This window comes from Caretta caretta, chromosome 10 (assembly GCF_965140235.1).
Source record: "Caretta caretta isolate rCarCar2 chromosome 10, rCarCar1.hap1, whole genome shotgun sequence".
Lineage (NCBI taxonomy): Eukaryota > Metazoa > Chordata > Testudines > Cheloniidae > Caretta > Caretta caretta.
Window position 1 is genome coordinate 15,079,846 of NC_134215.1, and position 21,061 is coordinate 15,100,906.

Here is a 21,061-nt window from a genome sequence, read left to right on the forward strand (position 1 = left end):
TCTGTGCTGTCCTCCTCAATGCTGATGTCCCAAGGAACAACTTGGCTCTTATTATGCAGCTGTACCATAACCATTTCTTAAAAAATACATTTTCTAGGTCTTACCTTTGCTAAGTATTTTCTTGATTTGCTCTCATTCTGATGGCGACATGCATGCAGGTAGCAAGTAATGGCAGATACTCCTAGGTGCAGCTGACGTTCTTTCACAAAGATATTCTCCAAGTAGTCACCCCACATTGCCCAAGCCTTCACTAACACATCATGCATCTGCACAGCTGCAGAAAAAGCTTTATTTGCTTCTTCAGACCTGCAGGATTATAGTATGTGACTAATTTGAATATTTATTTTACCTTAATAAAAACTAAGCTGCGTAATAAGTAGTAACACAGTAATCACAAAACATGGCACTCAACCTGGTTATTTTCTTAATACTGAACTGCATTTTTATTATTCAGTTCTCTAGTAATGAGGTTCCCCCTCCCCCACATTGCTAGCTTTCCATGAGCTTTCTTATGCAAAGCTGAATGTTTATTAAAATAAAAGTTTCATAATAGGAACACCGAGATACTGTTAACAGGTCTATATTTACCACCACTTGAAAAACTGAAAAAAATCTTCCTATTAAAAAAACCAACAACCAGCCAAACAGCCTGTATTTTCAAGCAAACTCTCCTAGCAAATAATGAATAGGGAATTAAATATAACAGCCTTTCTTTAGAATTCATCTGATCCTGCCACTTATCCTCTCATCCCTTGAAGTCATGATCATCTATCTCCTAATGATCTTCAAACAATGTTTGAATTAGTCTCCGACTACAAAGAGGAAAATAATGACAATTCACTGTTTATCACACGTGCACAGTATGTCCCTTGTGTTTAATTTCCTTCTGGGAATTCCACATGCCTCCCCTCATTTTTCAGCAAAATTCTCTCTCACGCTTGTTTACCGAGCAGCAGGAGTGGTATAAAACTGACCCAACCCTAGTTGATTTCATTTAGCTAGGCCACAGGGAAAGCATTTTGTCCAGGCATGATCTTTAGTTGGGGGAAAAGAGAAGCAAAAGCTAGTTTCCCACATTAACATTTCCCCCAAAAAGCACTTCAGTCAAAATTGAGACTTGCTCCCGTGTTGCACCTGCAGAGCAATTCTGCTGTGTCTCAGAAGCAGGGGAAATGGATTAGGAGCAAAATCACTTTCACTACTGTTGCAAGGCAAACAAGCAACACTTGTTTGCAATACTGGCGGAAAGAAAAGGTGGGGAAATAACATAGGAAGGGTGGAGGAAGGAGCAGCCAGAAATATTTCTCCATGATGAACAGAAAGGCAAAGGGGGGCGGGGGGGAATTGGGAGGATGTGAAGGGGAGAAGTCGGATTGGTAATGTATTGATACCACATCCAAATTCCTTGTCCAGCACATTGAGGACTTGGAAATGAAACTCACAAACAAATGTGAGAGAGATTTTTGCAGAAGAATGAGGGGAAGAGTGTGGAATTCCCATACTGAAATGAATAAAGCCACCAAATCAACGTGATCGGAAAGTGACTCCTTCCATCTCTTCACAGCCAGAACATGTGGCTTTCCGGAGATTGAGGAGGATCACAGATCTCTGACATATACTTTAATTTTAGGAGAGGGGAAAAGTGAAGGTTTTGGCAACTAAAACTGTATTGAATTCACAGAGTAATAGATTCCAAAACCTGAAGGAACCACTGTGATGTCTGAAAACTACTTGTATAGTGTAACAGACTCCCTGTGTAGTGTAACACAGGTCACAGAACTCCCCCTAACATTGATAACCTTAAGACCTTAAATATTTCCCATTCTGATTTCTTCCCCAAATACAGAAGGTTGTGCATATGCCAATTACCCCAATATAAATTAAACTCTTGAATCTGTATAATATGGTGCACACACTAAATACATTTCAAGTACATTAATAAATAAGAGATGAAAGACCTCACTTCGGCATCAATTTTTATCCCTCTCACATATGTACTGCAACACTGAAATGAGGAATCTTTCAAAGCATTTTGGGCTTCTTTGATATAGAAGTGCTCGAAGATAAATACATTCCTCTTACTAGATAAGTACTGGAATGAACAGTGCTATAGTTAAGTATTGCTTGTGTTTCTCTATTAACAGTGAACCTTAAAAATCTCATTTTAATACAAAAATATGAATATTCAATTCAGAAGACTACCCAACTTGTAATTATCTGTAGCAATACAAAACCTAAGTGACCAGCATTAGGGAAAAAATCACGATGTAAATGAAAATAACCTTGCCTGTCAAATAGCTTATTAAAAACTAATTACTCTCAATATTACCCAGCCACTTATTTTCCTCCAATAGCTTTCCATGTCCTAAGTTGTGCAGTCTTGGAACAGATTACTATGAGAGCAGTCTGATAAATGACTCTCTTTATCACTATTTTCCATTTCTACCGACAGGTTTTGTCCCTAGTCTTCCCTTTCTCTCCTCTTTCCTGTATTATCTATCACTCTGACACCACCGATGACTCTTTATACTACCTTTATCACCTTGTTCACAGAGTGGGCGGCAAAGGGGAGATGGTACACCCACAGGTGACTTAACTTCCAGTTCAGTTTATAGGCAGCAAAGAATTCACTCATTCACTGAGGCGTGCCATGCAAAACTGCCACTTTCATTTTGCTAATTGTAGGAGACGAATACATTACTGAAATTCTACACTTAATTTAGTATACTTTTGCAGAAAAGGGAGAAGAGTAAATATCTTATAATTGCATTTAAAAACTTACTATTCTACCCCATAAATCTGCTTGGATTCTAGACAGACATCATTAATTATTTATTTCATCTGCCCCCATTAAAAATTTAAACTGCCTAGCTTTCAGATGAAGTGTACAACTAAGGCCCATTTGTGGCCATTAAAGATCCTCTTTCACTTCCCATCAAAGTAATTACATTCTGCCCTGTTTAAAATTCCCTGTAGTTTCCATCAGAGAAGATAGTCATCATTTCCTGCCCTGATCTGTTATGTAGTGTTGCAGTGTACAGTTTAAAAGCTGATGAATTTCACTCAAGGAGTGGCTACATTGTACTGATAAGTGAAGTGATTCCCCTACATAAAGCATGCAAGAATAATGCCTTTTTAAATGGGTATGCAAATTCCTGCTGAATTCTACTGAAACTGCATAGATGCCACGGGACAAAATTTGACCTATAGCTTGTAAATTAGTTTGCCTTCTGGATTAAAAGTGCCGTATCTTTCCCAACAGTAATAAAACACTTATTAACATGGAGGGTGAAAAACAGGTGGCAGGTATCTGTTTAAAAGGAAGCCTTAGAATTTAATGTTTTTAATCTGCTACAGGCAAGACCTTTGCAGTGCATATTAAGCTTTCAATATGATTATTTGAAAGGAGTTTATTATATGGCACTGCCATAGGTTGTGTGATTCAGACTACTTAGACAATTTGCTGTATCTCGTCACCATTGTTTCTTATTCCTTTAATAGCTATTATTTAAGAAAGGGATGTACAGTGAACAAAAGCATACCACTTTTGCTCAGCAGACAGCTCTGATTTTATGGGTTGAACAGAATTTTTTCATAAGTGAACTGTTTTCTCAAAGTAATTCTTGACCCAAAAAATTAATCATATTAATGTCTCCTTTTTTGGCAGCTCCCATCTTATTATGATATTATATTTGTCATACAAAACAAACTAGGCAGAGAACTTCTGAGTCCTAACCTCACTGTGGAGCCTTGTACAAGTCAGTTAACTTTACTTTTTCTCAATATGTAAAACTTCTCTAATAGAAGCAGTGCAAGGATTACTTGACCTAGTTTTTCCACAATATTTTGAAAAGGTAAAGGGATGTGTATTACTATTAAAAACCACACAGAAGCTAAGTATCAGTATGTATATTCATTTTTATCCTGATTTTATACTGGTTTAACATTTGAACAACTTAGCTGCTTAAACATTTTGTTGAAATATTTATGTTGCACTTCTCCCAGATGCATGCTGGTATCTCATCCAACCAACATACTTACTTGTTAATCTGAGCCAAGAACATTCCCTTCAGTGCATAGAACTCAGCCGTCATCTCCTTGGTGAAATACTTCAGATTAGTAGATTCAATAACCTCAAGGCCCTATTAAACAAATTTTTATGAAAGAGTCTGGTACAAAGAATTCTGTATCAATAAAAGGAAAAAGCTTCCTAAAAAGCTGCTAAAATAGAAATTCTCTTGACGTTTAATAAGCAACAATCTGTTCGAATTCTTAAATAAATAAAAAAATGCTTTCTAAAAATCTAAACAGATGCAGAATTTTTTTCAACTTTTCTTGGCCTTTATGCTAAATTCTTTATTGGGTCCTATCCCTTGCACTTGGTAGGCCATGAACTGCCTTTTCCACTTTTAAATTTCACTAAACCTAATACTGTATGTCAGTTTCTTTTGCTTACCATCACATTCCATTTTTCTTACCCATTTAACTCACTCAGTTTCACTTTAATATCCTGACTTTAATATTTAATGTGTGACTATTCATCACACATACAATAAGTCACTCAAAACTTAGTTTAAATCTTCACTTAATCCTGTGAGTCTCTTTTTCCCCCCTCTGCACACCTGATGGCAGATCAAACCCTCAAAGTCCCCAGCAACATGTCTTGACACAGATAATACAAACATACCTGCATACACTCATTTTTGCCCATGACTCCTGCCAGCTGAAGGTAGCATTTGACTTGCTGCCGAATCTTCTGAAAACAATCCACAATAGGCACAGTAGGGATAGTATGAATACGACTCAATATGTCCAGCGCTACATTGACCAGTCCTTGTTTCCGAGCTATCTTTCCATACTGGATAATTGCTGAAGCGGAAGCATGAACTCCCAACATAGCATTATTGGAACTGGGATCATGCTGAGAGCTATTTTCATAGGCAGTTACAATGGCTAGAGAGACAGAAAGTAAAAAGTTACTATAAAACAAACATTATACAGAGAAAATACACATGAACAAATGACTTATGGAAATTTAAGATACTCGAACTTTTTTTTTAGCTTTGATAATTATGTTTTAGATGCAAAATATGCAACATTTTAAAACTAAGTTCTATTTCAAATTGATCATTTAAATATCAAAATCAATTATATTCTTGAGTGCTTGAAACTAGAGAATGGACATACATTTACAAAAATAAATATTTTTAAAACAGTGGGTGGTCTGGAAAATTACATGATGAATGCATGCTGGACCAGGCAGTTTTACCCTGGTAATGATGCTGCCTCCACATGAAAATGCTGCTCCAATGGGATAAGTCATCTGACACAATAGGTAACCTGTTCCTCCAAGTCTTTACGACAGTCTTCATATCATGCAGGCTGTTATTCCTCCCTAGATTAGTTGGCTGCAACCCTGCATTTATTTGTGCTGCTTCCTGAAGTTCTATGATTTGCTGTGCTGCCTAGAAGGATTAAAGAATATGAATTACAAGACATAAAATCTTGGTCACTAAACAAGGAAGTCCATCTTAAGACTGCAGCAATACAGACGTATAAGGAGCTGTCCACACTGTTTTATCAGATGAAGATATCCACCAATAATTTGATTAAGTCACTTAGTACACAGCTGAGCTATTTATATTCTTATTTTGCCAAACTGGTTATTGATGAGATAGAGGATTTCATAACCTCTAGTGAAGACACACAGTCAATAACCAATTTAATTATTAAGCCAAAAGGTAGAATTAGCATTTTGAGATAAGAATTTCAGTAAACGTAAGATCACTGACGCCCTGAATCACCACCCTGAATCACCAGTCTAGAGACTCAGTTCATGCCAGAGGTGATGTCTTAAAAAAAGGTTTAAAGTGCTTCCCTACACTCTTCGGTTCAAAATTCCAGTAAGATGGTTCAGATGTTCATCTTTTCCAGACAGGCAAATCAAGTACCAAGCACTTCACTCTGTGCATTCCTGTCTTTCTGAGGAGACCTAACCATTAACACCATGTACATTCTGAGTGGACATTACTGACTGTAGCTATTTTCCTCTATAATAGTATGTGTTTACCAATATCTTTGGGGGAAAAAAATTGGGACCAACCTAAAAGTTCAGGTAACCAATTAGCATGGCTTCTCACATAGGGCAGAACTAACAATAGAACTTATATTTATTTTATTTTGTCTAAAACCCTTTCAACAAGTCTTGCATATAAAATTTGTGCCTGTAAATACTCATTTTTCATAAAAACCAGAAACAGTAGGGGTGGTGAACCTGCAATTTTTTGCATGTTCTCCAAGTTTTATTTTGCAACAGTGAGTATTTTTTTCCATACATCCCTAATCCAAATGACAACAATGGCTGGCTGGCTAGCTAGCTGCCACTCTAATCACCAGAAAGAAAACCTTCAAAGTTTATTTAGATTTTCATATGATTCAATTATTATTACTGCTTGAAAACAAACAAAGTAATTCTGACTGGAAGCCTTCTCAAATACAATCTGAATTTATATCAACTTTAGACAATCAGAAAATAGTAGAGAGCACCCAGTTTATGATAAAGTAGCAGGTTGGAATAAAAGTACTGATCCTAAATCAACGGAATGCAAACTTTTCATAGAACCTGTAAAAATAGTTACTGGTCCTTCCTGAACTCCACAATGAAAGCATAACTGCATAAAATACGGTCTATGCTTGCTTAAAACTAAGAAGACATTTCAAAAATGTGAACATTCATAGTATTTAACCAGTTTAAAAGTGACTTTTACAGCCATCCAGCACGCCCAAATCAAGGAAAGGAACAAACAGAAGATGGCAGCAGACTCACACCTACAAGAAAGAGCAGACATTTTGTTGAACTTCAACAATCTACAGAAAAGACCCACGCTCTCTACTGGAATTTAATCATCTATAGTGCAATTAAACCAATATACTATCCTCTAAGCTACTTCTCAATAGATAACATTTGCATTCACTGTTAATCAACTCAATAAAATAACTGTTCAAAAATCATTCCACATTTACAAAGTCAAATCTCTTGAAACAAAATACATTAAGGAAAGTAATATTTTCCCACAATCATCTCAGTATCAGCTCACACAATAGCTTAACTACTTCCATTCATCACGTAAATTTAATTTTCTTGCAGGTATTTAATCACACACTATCTGATATAAAAAAGTAATTACTGCAGTGCAAATTCATTGTTTGGTTTGTACCTTCATCAATCACTGCCTATTTTATCATTTCTACACTGGGGATATATATAAAAAGATTATTTAAAAATACTAAATTTAACTGATGTCACATGTGGAACCTTTTAAATATTTTATTTAGCAACATTAATCCTTTCATGCTGGAGGCTCTGGGCACTTCCATTGCCAGCCCTGAAAAAAGCTAAATAAATTCCCAACTCTTGGTAGCAAGGAGTTAATTCAATCAAGCCATCCTCCAGATGCAACATTTCAAAGAAATTAAGTGTTCTGCTATTATTTATCAAAACTGTACTCTGACACTCATATTTTAAGATGTAGAAACCTTATGTATTCATTCACTATCCATCTAATGCAGCATGAACGATTAGGAAAATTCAGGGAAACAGGCTACTGTGTAGGACATGTCCACACAAGCATAAGGATTTCAGTTATGTATTATAGATCTTTCAGATTTAAGATTTTGCTATTTATGGATCATATCCAGTACTAAGAATAAGGAAGAGAGACCTATCTTAACTCTTGCAAAAGCCATAGATCGTAAGGGAAACTTCATAAAGCACATTCATTAAAAATGATCAAGAGAGGGCTTTATACATGAATGTATTGCTTATGTAAGGGGTCAGATTCTTAGTATAAAAACTAAGTCCAATTTATGTGTAAAACAGGTACACCACGGGTAGCGACCCTGCAAGCTTCTTGCCATTGTCCTGGCAACATATCTTACCCTCTTTTGGATGCACTATGTCTATGTGTCAAGGTAGCTCCCAAGCCCAATCAATTTAGGATTTTTTACTAAAATTGCCAACAAAGGTAACGGTGGGTTTTAATGACATGAGGATTTGTCCATTAAGAAATGAACAGTTGGTGCTATCTTTCCATCACTACTGCACAGGGCTGTGGTTGAAACAGTAGCCTAGATGTGAAAAGTTAAACTTTCAAAATAGTAACACGAGCCAATTTTTAGTAACTAGTAGACTCTGTACAACACAAAAATAAGGGCACAAGGTAAAATTTTCAGAAGCGTCAGTAGCCTACGTCAAATTTTACTAAGTGACTTTAAGCATGAAGGATCCTCAAAGCCAATGAGACAGAGTCCTAAGGGCGTAAGTCACTTAGGCACTTTTGAAAATTTTACCCACAGACAATAATTACCTACAGATCATACACTCACTTTTTAGGCAGCTTAGAACTTAAGATATTAAATGGCAAGTGAGTGAACTACAAGAAAACCCAAACCAAATCTTCACAGGTCCGCCCTAAATTAACCCCCTTCCTAAGACTTATCCTTTTCAATGATAATGGCAAACCCAAAAGTTCTGACAGCCTCTTCCAAATCCCACTTCTTAAAACTTCCCAGAATCTTGGCTTCCCAGGTTATTCTGTGACCCAAAGGCATTCAAATCTTTTATACTTCAGGCTTTGGAAGTGTGCCATGTACTCAAGAGTGTGATTAAGCTAGAAAACACAATTTTGTTGCTCATGCTGGCTGGTATAGATGGGGCATAAATATTTTCAATGGCAGTTGAAAGACGTTCAATTTTTAACAAAGTGAAAGAAAGATATTCTGATACTAACAGAACTCTAAGTTCTGTCCTTTGCAGCTTTTTCCTTAAAAAGGTAATTATTTGGCATATGGATGTTCAATGTCATTATTTCTGTCTTTGTGGTTTTTCCATAAGAGAGTCAGGAAAAACAGATCCATAATTCAAAAAAACATTTTGACAGCTAAAAAGTTCCCCTCCTTGGCAGTGGTACTGATTCATTAAAAAAAAAAAAAAAAAAAGAAGCATCTGTTGAAGTTCTAAAATATTTATACAGGCAGCTAAAATCATCTGAAAAATGTATCAGGTTTTGATATTTTATACTGCAAGCTGTGAGGTGGGAGTCCTTTTTGGCTATAGTGCAGCATCTATGCAAATTGTGGGAGAGTCAGCCACCACACCAGTAGCCTTCTGTCTAATTAGAAGCTTAGCTTTTCAACCTTCAAGATGTGCCATTCCTTACTGAGTTACGTATAATATCACCAGCAGCTATCATTCCTCTCTTTCCCCCCACTCAGGCTATTATGACTCATACTTGCTGTGTCATGTTGAACTTATATTGCCCACTCTTCATGGGAGAGACTTTTTAAATTTGTGCAAAATGCCTCACAAAGACATTTCTGAGTGCTTAAAAGAAATGTTCTCAAAAGGTTTTCACAACCCTTTCAGGATATGACAAGACAGACAAACAGTTACCTTTTCCATAACTGGTGTTCTTCAAGACGTGTTGCTCATGTCTATTCCACAATAGGTGCCATGTGCACCGGTGCAGGAAGTTTTTCCCCGAGCAATATCCGTAGCGGGGAGAGCCCTCCTGCGACCCCCAGAGCGGCGCCTGCCTGGCTTGGCATAAGGGGGGATGAGCTCCCCCTCCCTCAGTTCCTTCTTGCCAGACAACTCCGACAGAGGGGAAGGAGGGTGGGATGTGGAATAGACATGAGCAACACATCTCGAAGAACACCAGTTACGGAAACGGGAACTGTCTTTTCTTCTTTGAGTGATTGCTCATGTGTATTCCACAATAGGTGATTCCAAAGTATATCTGTTAGAGGTGGGTAGGAGTTCACAAGTTCTCAGGACGGAGTACCGCCCTGCCAAACCCAGCATCATCCCTGGCCTAGGAGACTATCACATAGTGCAAGGTGAACATGTGAACCGAAGACCATGTGGCAGCCCTACAAATGTCCTGGATGGGGACGTGGACCACGAAGGCAGCTGACGAGGCCTGCACCCGAGTTAAGCGTGCCCTCACAATGGGCGGTGGGGGAACACCCGCCAGCTCATAACAGGAACGGATGCGCGAAGTGATGGGCGTAGAAAGCCGCTGAGTGGAAAATCAGCTGACCCTTCGCGCACTCAGCCGAGGCGACAAACAGTTGCGAAGACTCTGAATGGCTTGGTCCGCTCGAGGTAGAAAGCCAGAGCTCATCTCACGTCGAGCGTGTGGAGACGTCATTCCTCACTAGTCTCATGAGGCTTGGGGCAGAGGACTGGCAGTAAAATATCCTGACCCATGTGATTGGCGGAGACCACCTTCGGGAGGAATGCGGGGTGTGGGCAGAGCTAGACCTTGTCCATATGAAAAACTGTTTACGGCAGTTCGGAGGTTAGGGCCCTGATCTCTGAGACCCACCTGGCTGACATGATAGCTACCAGGAAGGCCACCTTCCATGAGAGGTGAATCCAGGAACACATGGCCAGTGGTTCAAGTGGGTCCCCCATGAGACGAGCCAGCACCAGATTTAGGTCCCACAGTGGAACCAGGGGCTTGGAATATGGGTAGAGACGGTCCAAACCCTTAAGGAACCGGGCAGTCATAGCATGGGAAAACACAGTGTGCCCTTGCACTGGGGGATGAAAGGCCGATATGGCCACCAAGTGTACCCTGACTGACGAGGGCGCCAGTCCCTGGGCCCTCAGGTGGAGGAGGTAATCAAGGATAAGCTGGATTGGGGCGGCCACCGAGAAAACAGCCTGGCCTGCCACCCACCTCGAAAAACGAGACCACTTCGCCACAGAGGATTGGCGAGTGGAGGGCCGTCTACTTTCGAGGAGGATGCGCTGAACCTATTCCGAGCATGTCCTTTCCTCACCACGTAGCCACTGAGCAGCCACGCCGAGAGGTGAAGCGTTGATAGGTTGGGATGGAGGAGGCGGCCCTGGTCCTGAGAGCGCAGGTCCGGGCGGAGCGGCAACTGCCATGGCGAGCTACAGCTAGCCCCGAGAGGGTCCTTTACCAGTGCTGCCTGGGCCATGCCAGGGCAAAGAGGAGGACCCTGGATTTGTCTTTATTTTCTACAGGGCCCTGCTGATCAGCGGGAATGGGGGAAAGGTGTAGAGGAGCTGGCCTGACCAGGACAGGGTAAAGGCATCGGAGATAGCACCCCTCCCTAACCCCCCCCCAGAGCAGAACCGGTGGCATCATCGGTTCTTCCAGGTCGCAAATAGGTCCACCTGGGGAGTACCCCACCTTCGGAAGAGCTGGTGAGCCACCTCCGGGTGTAGAGACCACTCGTGCGGAGAGGAAAAAATCCCTGCTCAAGCAATCCGCCTTCACATTCCGGGCACCCGGCAGGTGGAAGGCTTTTAGGTAGATGTCGTGGGCTATACAGAAGTCCCAGAGACTGAGGGCTTTGCAGCAGAGGGCAGAGAATCAGGCCCTGCCTTGTCTGCTGATATAGAATATCGAGGTCATGTTGTCCGTGAAGACCCTGACTACCTTGCCCTCCAGGTGCGAACAGAAGGCCATACACGCCATTTGCACCGCCCTAAGTTCCTTGACGTTTATATGAAGGGGTAGGTCTTGTAGCGACCACAGGCCTTGGGTCTGAAAGTTCCCCACATGGGCCCCCCAACCCAGGTCTGACGCGTCGGACACCAGCTCCAACGACGGGGCCCTGTCTCTGAATGGGACCCCTTGGAGCATGTTGTTTGGGGCGGACCACCACCGCAGGGAGGCAAATCACAGAGTTCGGCACAGTGAGGACTTTGTCCATTCTGTCTGTGGCCTGGGAGAACTGCGAGGCCAGCCAGAGCTGGAGGGGCCTCATTCTGAGTCTGGCGTGACGGACCACATATGTGCACGCAAACATGTGACCCAGCAGTTGCACACAAGCCCTGGCTGTCGTCACCGGGAACCTTGTGACCAAGTCGATGAGCCCTTTCAGGGTCTCAAACCTGTCTGGTGGGAGAGAGGCCCTAGCCGACGTTGCGTCCAGTAGCGCCCCAATAAAGTCTATGTGTTGGACTGGGACTAACATGGACTTCGCATTGTTTATAAACAGGCCTGGGGCAGTACATGTGGACAGGAAGAGCGCTACATGATCCCTCACCTGTGACCAGGAGGTGCCTTTGACTAGCCAGTCGTCCAGATATGGAAGTATTTGGACCCTCTGGTGTCTGAGGTAGGCCGTTACCACCGCCATACACTTTGTAAAGACCCTGGGGGCAGTGGACAGACCAAACAGTAGGACCATGAATTGGTAGTGACTCTCCCACCACGAAACAGAGGAAGCGTCTGTGCCCCTCGAATATGCGGATGTGGAAGTGTGTGTCCTATAGATCGAGGGCAGCATACCATTCCCCGGGATCCAGGGAGGGGATGATGGAGGCCAGAGAAGCCATGCGGAACTTGAATTTCACCATGTAGTGGTTCAGGCCTCGCAGGTCCATGATGGGCCTGAGCCCCCCTTTGACATAGAGGCCCAAGGTCTGGAGGGTCGTGTAGGAGTCTTTCATGCCATGCAGCCTTGTGTCTGTTTCCTCAGCAAACAGAGCCTTCCCGTTGAAAGGGAGATCCTGCATTGACGACTGCGCTTCGCTGGAGAGCCCAGAAGCCATGGCGCCTGTCTCACGGACACCGCTGAGTCCATGGACCGTACAGATGTGTCAGCTGCATCCGAAGTGGCCTGCAGGGATGCCCTTGCGGCCGCCACCCCTTCCTCCACGAGTGCCTTAAACTCCTTATCTCGCTCCCAGAGTGAGTCCTCAAACTTGGAGGGATTCCCAGAGGTTAAACTCTTAGCGACCCAGGAGAGCCTGATGGTTTGCTACTCATAGCTGAAAGCTTGACGATGAATAAACTTTTCTCCCGCAAGTATCCAGCCTCCAAGAGTCTTTGTTTTTGGGGGTCGGAGCTGGTTGCCCCTGCCGCTCCCTGTGGTTGACTGACTCGACTACCAAGGAGTTGGGCGCCGGGTGGGTATACAGATACTCGTGTCCTTTCGTGGGTACAAAGTACTTGCGCGCCGCCTTTTTAGAGATGGGTGCCAACGAGGCTGGTGTTTGCCACAGGGCATTTGAAATTCTTGCACTCCTTCATGGAGGGGCAAGGCCACCCTGCCCGGTGCTGAAGAGGACAGCACATTGAACAGGGAGTCTGAGGACTCTTCCATCTCCTCCACCTGGAGATGGAGACTCCTTGTCACCCTTTTTAGGAGGTTTTGGTGGATCCGGTAGTTCTCCTGTGGGACAGAGGGGGTGGGGCCACAATCAGCTCCTCTCGACCGGGTGAAGCCCGTGCAGTGCTTTGGTGTCGTCCGGCACCAGAGGATCCACCACCTGATCGGACTCCATGCACAGTACTGAGGACACAGGTCCGACCAACCTTTTTTCTGGCAGTCTAAAGATGGACGCCAACGGTGCTTCTGAGGCCCCGGCCACCAAGTGAGCCCCCATCGGGGGCTGTGCTGGAGGCCACCGTGCCCACTGGTACCACTGGGCCAGCCACGATGCTTGGTGCCATCGTGCTTGCAGAGGTACCGGCAAGGCCTGCTGTTTGGGCTGGCTAGCTTGGCCTGTAGACGGGCATCTGTGAGGGGAGGCCGGGCTGGAGTATGATCCACAGCTGCCCCTGGACCGGGAGTATCGGCGGTGCCGGGATCTACGTCGGCCACGGGACCACAATCTCGAAGTGGAGGAGCAGCACCAACGGTAGTAGTTGCTCCACGAACGATCTCGACAGGTGGACCCGCATCGGTGAGACGCCAGCAATCGACACCCGGGGCTACGGTGCCTTGGTGGAGACTTGGAACGGGAGTACGAGTGGGAAAGGTATCGACGATTGTGCCACGACCGACTGCGGTATCTCCTGCGACACGAGGACCGTTGGCGACATCCGCCACGGTCCCATCGATATTTGCTTCGCGAAGACGAGCAGTGCTGGGAGTCCTGGTTGGATGGCACCCATCTGGACAGTCTGGCCTGTGTCGAGGGCAATCTACATGGACTGAGCCCTGAACGGTCGCTGGGCGATGACGGGAACGTTCCCTCGACCAAGCCCAGTACCGGGCCAGTGGCAACTGCAGTGATCCAAGCAGCGGCTTGCCTCTGGAGTGTGGGGACGACATCGGCAGAGCTCTGGGAACCGACATGGACATGATGTTCCTGGCTGCTTGGAGGGCTTCGGGCGCAGATGGCATCCGGACATCCAGAGAGGCCTGCTCCGAAGGGGCCGGGCTACTCCACTCAACGCGAGTCAGAGGCTTAGGGACCGATGGGGATCGAGAACTACACGACATTGGCCTAGCCTCTGTCCCAGACTTCCCTCGGTGCCGTTGCAAAGAGGGAGTCTTTCCGGTCCTCTTGGCATGCCCCATAGACGGGGAGCAGTGCCGACTGGACAATGGTACCGGAGGGCCTCCGCGTACTGATGCCGCGGTGCCGGGTGCTGGTTCGGAGCGGCATGCCAGGGTCGGGGTCAGCGACGACTCCATCAGGATGGCCCAGAGCCTGATGTCCCTTTCTTTTTTAGTCCAGGGCTTGAAAGACTTGCAGATCTTGCACCTTTCGCTGATATGGGTTTCTCCCAAGCAGCGCAGACAATCCGCATGCAGGTCACTCTTTGGCATAGAGCGCCTACAAGAGCCGCACGACTTAAAGCCTGGGGTGCGGGTCATGCCCCAGCCCAGGCTCAATGACTATCTAAACTAACTGAATTAGCTAACCGAATACAGGTACTACTGAACAAACAAAGAGTTCTGGGGACAAGCCGCAGCAAAGCTGGAGCTGAGAAGTTCCGACGCACCTTCACTGGGGGCAAGGAGGAACTGAGGGTGGGGGGAGCACAGCCCCCCTTATACCGCGCCAGGCAGGTGCTGCTCCAGGGGTTGTGGGGGGGGGCGCTCCCCCCTACGGGTACTGCTAGGGGAAAAATTTTCGGCACCAATGTACGTGGCGAGCACGCACACCTATTGTGCAATACACATGAGCGATCACTCGAAGAAGAAGAAGAAACTCTTTCCCCTAATTTTTCATGTGGATCTTATTTTTGAGTAAGGTGTATGCCAAGGAGAAAGATTAAAAATACTGGTTTTAAATAATGCCTGTAGTTCTTCATAATCTGAAATACCAATAAAACTAGGTTTACATAAGGAAACAAAACAAAACAGAAAAGCTCCACACACCATATCACATACACCCCAGAAAATCTAGCCCTAAGTGCTGTCAAACCCTGCAGCAGGTTCTGGAGAAGGTCATTAAAGATGACAAGAAAAAGGACTAACAAATTTTAAACACTGAGCCTTTAAACAAACACCCAAAGCTTGAGGTCCTGTTTAACAATGGAGAAAAAACCCAGCTTTTTACTTCTATTATTCCAAAGAAAGTACACTTTGTTTGCAAAAATGCAGATAATCGCATGCCTGCTTCTGAAGTCAAAATAACTTCTGTTAAAAATGATTCAAGAGTTGGCAGTGAGTTCAGCTCTAATCTAAAAATAGGAAATAGAAGAGATAAAAGGTAGTATGTACTAAGTAGCAAAACAGCACAGAAATGACAGTTTGGCCGAGTCTCTGTGTGCTATATGCTTGGTTTTCCAGTTGAAACGGTACTTGTTTCTGTACACAGAAGTCAAGGATTGGCACGCATACATGAGATAGTCTTAAGAAATTATGCACATGCTATGTACAGTGTACTGCAGTTCCACAAAAAAATAGGAAAGTCTTATGCTATAAACATTTTCTTCCTACTTTTAAATGACATCTTGACATTTGCCAGAAGAGTTATGTCAGTTGATGTAGGTGGTATTGAATTAGTTGTTTATTTTCCTGCTGGAGGTTCCTGCAGTCTGGAATTAATGAATTGCTCCTCACTTCTCTCTCTGCACAAGTCAGTGGAATGCTACACTGCTTGAATTTTAGGTCCAGAAACACCCCATTTCAGGGGCAGCTCCATGCTTCCTTTTATCCAGCAGGGGGTAGCTGACTTTTTTTCTGCAGTAAAGGCAACTTACTCCCAAGACCTGGAGTATTGTGATACCCAGTCTGAAGTGGGATTGTTCTACCTTTCATGCTGCTGGCATTATCCACTCTATACTGTATCTGGGGAACAGCTGAGATCACCTTTGTGCAGGATACAAGCATGCACCTTAGTCTCCAGGATACACGATGGGATGGCACCTAACTGAGCCTCCCTCCTTACATCAGCACAAGGGATAAATTGATGTAACCATCGTCAGCACATCTACGCTACACTGCTAGAGTTGTCCCATTCTAGTGGCTGTAGTGTAGACATACTCTCAAATACAGAGGTCTTCCATCTGCCCTTCCTTCGCCTCCTCTGCAGCATTAGGGGAAATTCTCTGAAGGATTCATCTTTGAACAGGATGTCCCCGTTCATCCAGGCACATCACAGAGCTAGTAAACTAGGATGTGAGCTGGCGCCTCCTGCTCCCTTTCACGCAGGTCACCAAAACGAAGTTTCAAGTATGAAGCATGAAGTAAGTAGGCAGCACTATTCTTGTTGATCACCTTGAGCACCCAGTGGATCTGAATCAGCCATAGTGGTGAGTGTAGCGGGGGAATCACCCTGCTCCGGCCCTGAAAGGGTTAAAAGCCAGACCTTGGAGAGGGCTGAGGCTGAGAGCCACTAAGAAAAGGCTGATTGGGAAGGCAGCCACAGCTGGAGCCACGCTCAATTAGGAGACAGCTGGCCCTATAAAAGGGCTGTGAACCAGCAGCTGGGGCAGTCTCTCTCTAGCCGTAGAGAGAGAAGGACCTGGCTGCCTGGGAGCTGAGCAGGGTACCTGAGTAGAGTAGTGCTAGGGAACTCCAGCCTGCTAACACCGGCCTGCAGAGGGCACTCCGGGCTGGAAAGAGCTAATTCCCAAGACGACCAGCAGGAGGTGCCGCACTGGTGAGCCGTCGCCTCGCTACAGTAAGAAGAAACACATTCTGCCTACAGAAGAAGTAATTTCGCAATTATTTCCCTACATAGTCTTCCAAAAAGTCTGGTGGAAAGAACCCTTCCTCAGTGTTCTGATCCTGATTTTCATAGTCAGACTGTGCAGGAGAGGAGGGGAAGAGGAAGGAGGGCTGCAATGGAGTGAGAAGGCACCTAGTCTCCTAACTGTATGATATGTCTCGGTGGACAGGAAGTCGCTGTACAAGAGGGAATCTTCAAGAGATGTACAAAGGGGCATGAAAAACCAGCCTCTGAGGCAAGTCTTGCTTTTGGTTTCTGCACAGACGAAAGTCCCTAGTGCTGGTTAAAGAGTTACAATTTTGAACCATTTCCTCTTTCATTTCAACAAACTACACATGCTCATCAAGCTTTAGGTGCCCAGAGTCTGCAGTAGTTTTCAGCTGAGCACTATTACGCTTTGGAAAAGACAGTCTTTCACTAATGCCAGAGTTTTAGAAAACAAGTTCTTCTTTGACCCCAAGCCTTGAGCCAAGGGGATGTCTACACTAAAATAAAAGTTGTGGCACAGCTGTGGCCAGCCTGGGTCAGCTGACTCGGGCTCATAGGGCTCAGGCTGTAGGGATATAAAACTGCAGAGTAGACAGGGTGAGAGGTGAGGAGAGGGTCCCAGAGCCTGAGCCAAGTCCAGACGTCTATACTGCAATTTCCAAGCACAGTGAGCCAAAGTCACCTGACAAGAGCCAGCTGCGGGTATTTTACAGCTGTGTAGACATAACTTTAGTGTTCAGAACTCTACTCCTATGATAGCAATGCCAGCATTCCTGAACACACATTTTTCTTTTAATGGCACTGACTTCAAACAGTTGGCTCGACTGAAGAAGTCCAGCTAAGACTTAAAGTAACCTATAGATTTGAGGCTTCTGAAACCTGTACTGTATTTACAATGTGTTGAACAGAAAAGAAAATCATCTTACAGATCCATTCTACATTTCCACAGGTGTTATCATAAAGCAATAGCATCACATCCTCACAATGGGCCTGATTCCAAAGGCCACTGAAGTGCATGGGAGCCCTTCCAATGACTTATAAGCTAGTCCAAAGTCCCTTAAAAGAAAAGGTTGAGCCACAGGGCCAACTTTTTCAAAGCTTAGTTTACCTCCCATGGCAACACTAATCTTTATAAAGGAATTCCAACCAAAATATAAATGTTGCAATTTTAATTTAAAAATATCACCAGGAATAACCTTTCACTTATGAGTACTGTGTAACAAAAGAACTCTTTCTTGCTATAAAATTACTTGAGAATCTTCCCCTGGCCCTTCCTAACCTCCAAGAAATATCAACTATGTTTCATCAAAATCTTTTTCTTATGATGACTAAAATACTGAAACTTGTTACTTGAAAAATCATTTTGTAATGAAGGGATTTTAAGCAGTCATGGGATAAGAGGGAAGGTCCAGACTATAAGGAAGAGTTGCTGACACTGGAGAGGTTTGTTGGGATGTGCACCAAATGGATCAGAAACAAAGGGTAGGAATAAACGGTCAGTTTTCAGTTGGCATCAGAGGCAGAGTCCCTAGTGATCACGTAATGTTCTGCAAAGGTGTGGACTAATGCCCACGTTGCTGCTCTGCAGATCTCGGAGACGGGGCCATCCTTGAGGAAGGAGACAAATGAGACTGATCTCATGAAATGTGTACGGATTGAGACTGGAGGGGTCATGTTATGAATTTGGTAATACTGCCTGATGCAATTTGAGACCCATTTGGATAATCTTTGGGCTGATATAGCTGAGCCCTTAGATCTTTCCACCGCAGAGAGAAATAGTTTAGGGGACTTCCTGAAGGCTTTTGTCCTATTGAGGCAGAATGCAAGAGCTCTCCTAACACCTAGGTAATCTCCTAACACCTAGCACATAGCTGCAGCCCTGAGGGCCATACAGGTAATACATGGGGGATGGATAGCTCAGTGGTTTGACCACTGGCCTGCTAAACCTAGGGTTGTGAGTTCAACTCTTGAGGGGACCATTTAGGGATCTGGGGCAAAAATAAGGGACAGTACTTGGTCCTGCTGTGAAAGCAGGGGACTGGACTCTGACCTTTCAAGGTCCCTTCCAGCTCTATTATATATATTGTGTGGATGTGGCCCACATAACAATGCACTGGGAGTGCTTGTCCAGGACCAGGATCACCTCACTGCAAGTGTGACATTTCTTGAAACCTGGAGAGTTGGTCATACTCTTGTCCAGGGGTCTCCCTCCACCAGAGGTTGACAGAAGAACAAAGTGTTTTCTTTCTTCATTTTGTTGCAGTTTTTTTTGTTTGTTTGGTTTTTAAGACGGCCAAATAAAAGTCAACAAAAGGCTAAGGGTTTCTAAAAGCTAAAGATTAACAACTGAAAAGTAGAGTTAATGATCCAATAATGGACAACTAAGGGCTCCGTCTCTAGCCGGGGCGGTTCAGAAGGAACTGAGGACTGTTAGCCCACATGCCTTGGCTAGCCTCCTTGAGGCACAGCACAAAGAGAGACAGCATGTGTGCGGGCTTAACAGACACTGCTACCAAAGTTCTCCAATCAGAAGTGTAGGGACGCAAACACCTACAGTGAAGCACCCACAGGGACACTACTCGAAGAAGGAACAGTTTCCATATAAAGAGGGAGTAAAAAGCCTGGGACCGATCAATTTGGAGAAGAGACTACAAACGGGGGGAGAGGGAGCGGGGAGGGAGATATAATTCAGGTCTATAAAATATGAATGGTGTGGAGAAAGTGAATAACGAAGTATGTATTTACTCCTTCACATAACACAAGAACCAGGGTCACCCAATGAAAAAACAAACAAAAGTACTTCTTCACACAATGCACAGTCAACCTATGGAACTTGTTGCCAGGGAGATGTTGTGAAGGCAAAAACCTCACCGAGGTTCAAAGAAGTATTAGATATGTTCATGGAGAACAGGTCCATCAATGGATATTAGCCAATATGGTCAGGGATGCAACTCCTGGCTCCTCGTGTCCCTAGCCTCTAACTGCCAGAAACTGGAAATGGAGGACAGGGGATGGATCACTCAATGATTACATGTTCTATTCATTCCCTCTGAAGTACTTGGAATTGGCCACTGTCAGAAGACAGAATACTGGGCTAGATGTACCATGGGTCTGACCCAGTATGGCTGTTCTTATGTTCTTAATCTCACCTGCAGAAGGGGAGTGTGAACATGTGACACTACATGAGGGAGCCTTCGCCATTCTCGAATGGCTAAACTGCTGGCCATTTCTACCAAGCGCTCAATGAAGTTAAGCTGCTGTTCCTCAGGATGGCAGATGGCTAGATATCCTCTGTACATGTTGACTTTCCATGCCATCTCTTTTGGACAACTCAGCTCCACCTAATGGTAAAACAGAAAATTAGCTACGAAACACCTCTTTTGCATAAACACAAGAAAATCTGAAAGCAAAAAGAAACCTTAAATGGACATATGACTTGATGTTTTTTTTAATTGACTAATTTCTAGAAATTACAGTTTCTGAAAGAGAATGCTTTAAACAGTATTTTCTGAAACTAAAATCTCTAATCTGTGGGATTTTCTGTTCGCCTGTTGATATTCATGTCTTATCAGCAACATAAATTGACCTTACATGTCAACATATTGCACAGATACTAGACTGCCTAGCTGGTCCTGTACATCATTACGTTTTTAGGACAATAAGTAGTTGACAACTTTTAAAAATGATTTAGCACTAAATTATATGTTTATGTCAAAACAGTATCTGCATACAGGGACTCAGTCAAAAAGTGACTGTTACTTAAAATGACCGAGGAATAAATATTAAACTATTTTCAGAGACTTCCCAAGACACAGAAGTGGCAGAAATAGGACATCTAGAAGAATCAAAGCACAATTTACATAGTATGTAAATGTTTTGCAACAAATGCACTGAAAGGTTGATTACTGCACACATTTGAGAAGATCTGACTAAAGAGTGTACATTTAAATTAGCTCACAAATATTTGCAAACACCCATTAGCGTTCAGAGCAGAGAGTAAAGGCCTGATTCTGTATACCTTGAACACTCAATACTCCCAGTGCAGCTCCCTTTGTATTCATGTACTGCATAGAAATTCCAGCTACATAAGCTTTGTTCTATTTTCATTAGCTTAAA

The 21,061-nt window shown here is 43.8% G+C and overlaps 1 protein-coding gene across 11 annotated transcripts in view; it reads right to left on the reverse strand.

Annotated features, from left to right (window-relative positions):
• TRRAP (transformation/transcription domain associated protein) overlaps window positions 1-21,061 on the reverse strand; it is a 155,550-nt gene that overhangs the window by 40,086 nt on the left and 94,403 nt on the right. For 9 of the 11 annotated variants that reach the window (XM_075132690.1, XM_075132691.1, XM_075132689.1 and 6 more), the window contains 5 exons: window positions 20,095-20,286; window positions 5,237-5,465; window positions 4,688-4,953; window positions 4,042-4,142; window positions 105-306 (listed from right to left, as the gene is read on the reverse strand). In XM_075132690.1, the coding sequence (XP_074988791.1) occupies window positions 105-306; window positions 4,042-4,142; window positions 4,688-4,953; window positions 5,237-5,465; window positions 20,095-20,286 (990 nt within the window). The remainder of the gene's footprint in view (window positions 1-104; window positions 307-4,041; window positions 4,143-4,687; window positions 4,954-5,236; window positions 5,466-20,094; window positions 20,287-21,061) is intronic. The other 2 variants (XM_075132696.1, XM_048865688.2) reach the window with 1 other exon arrangement.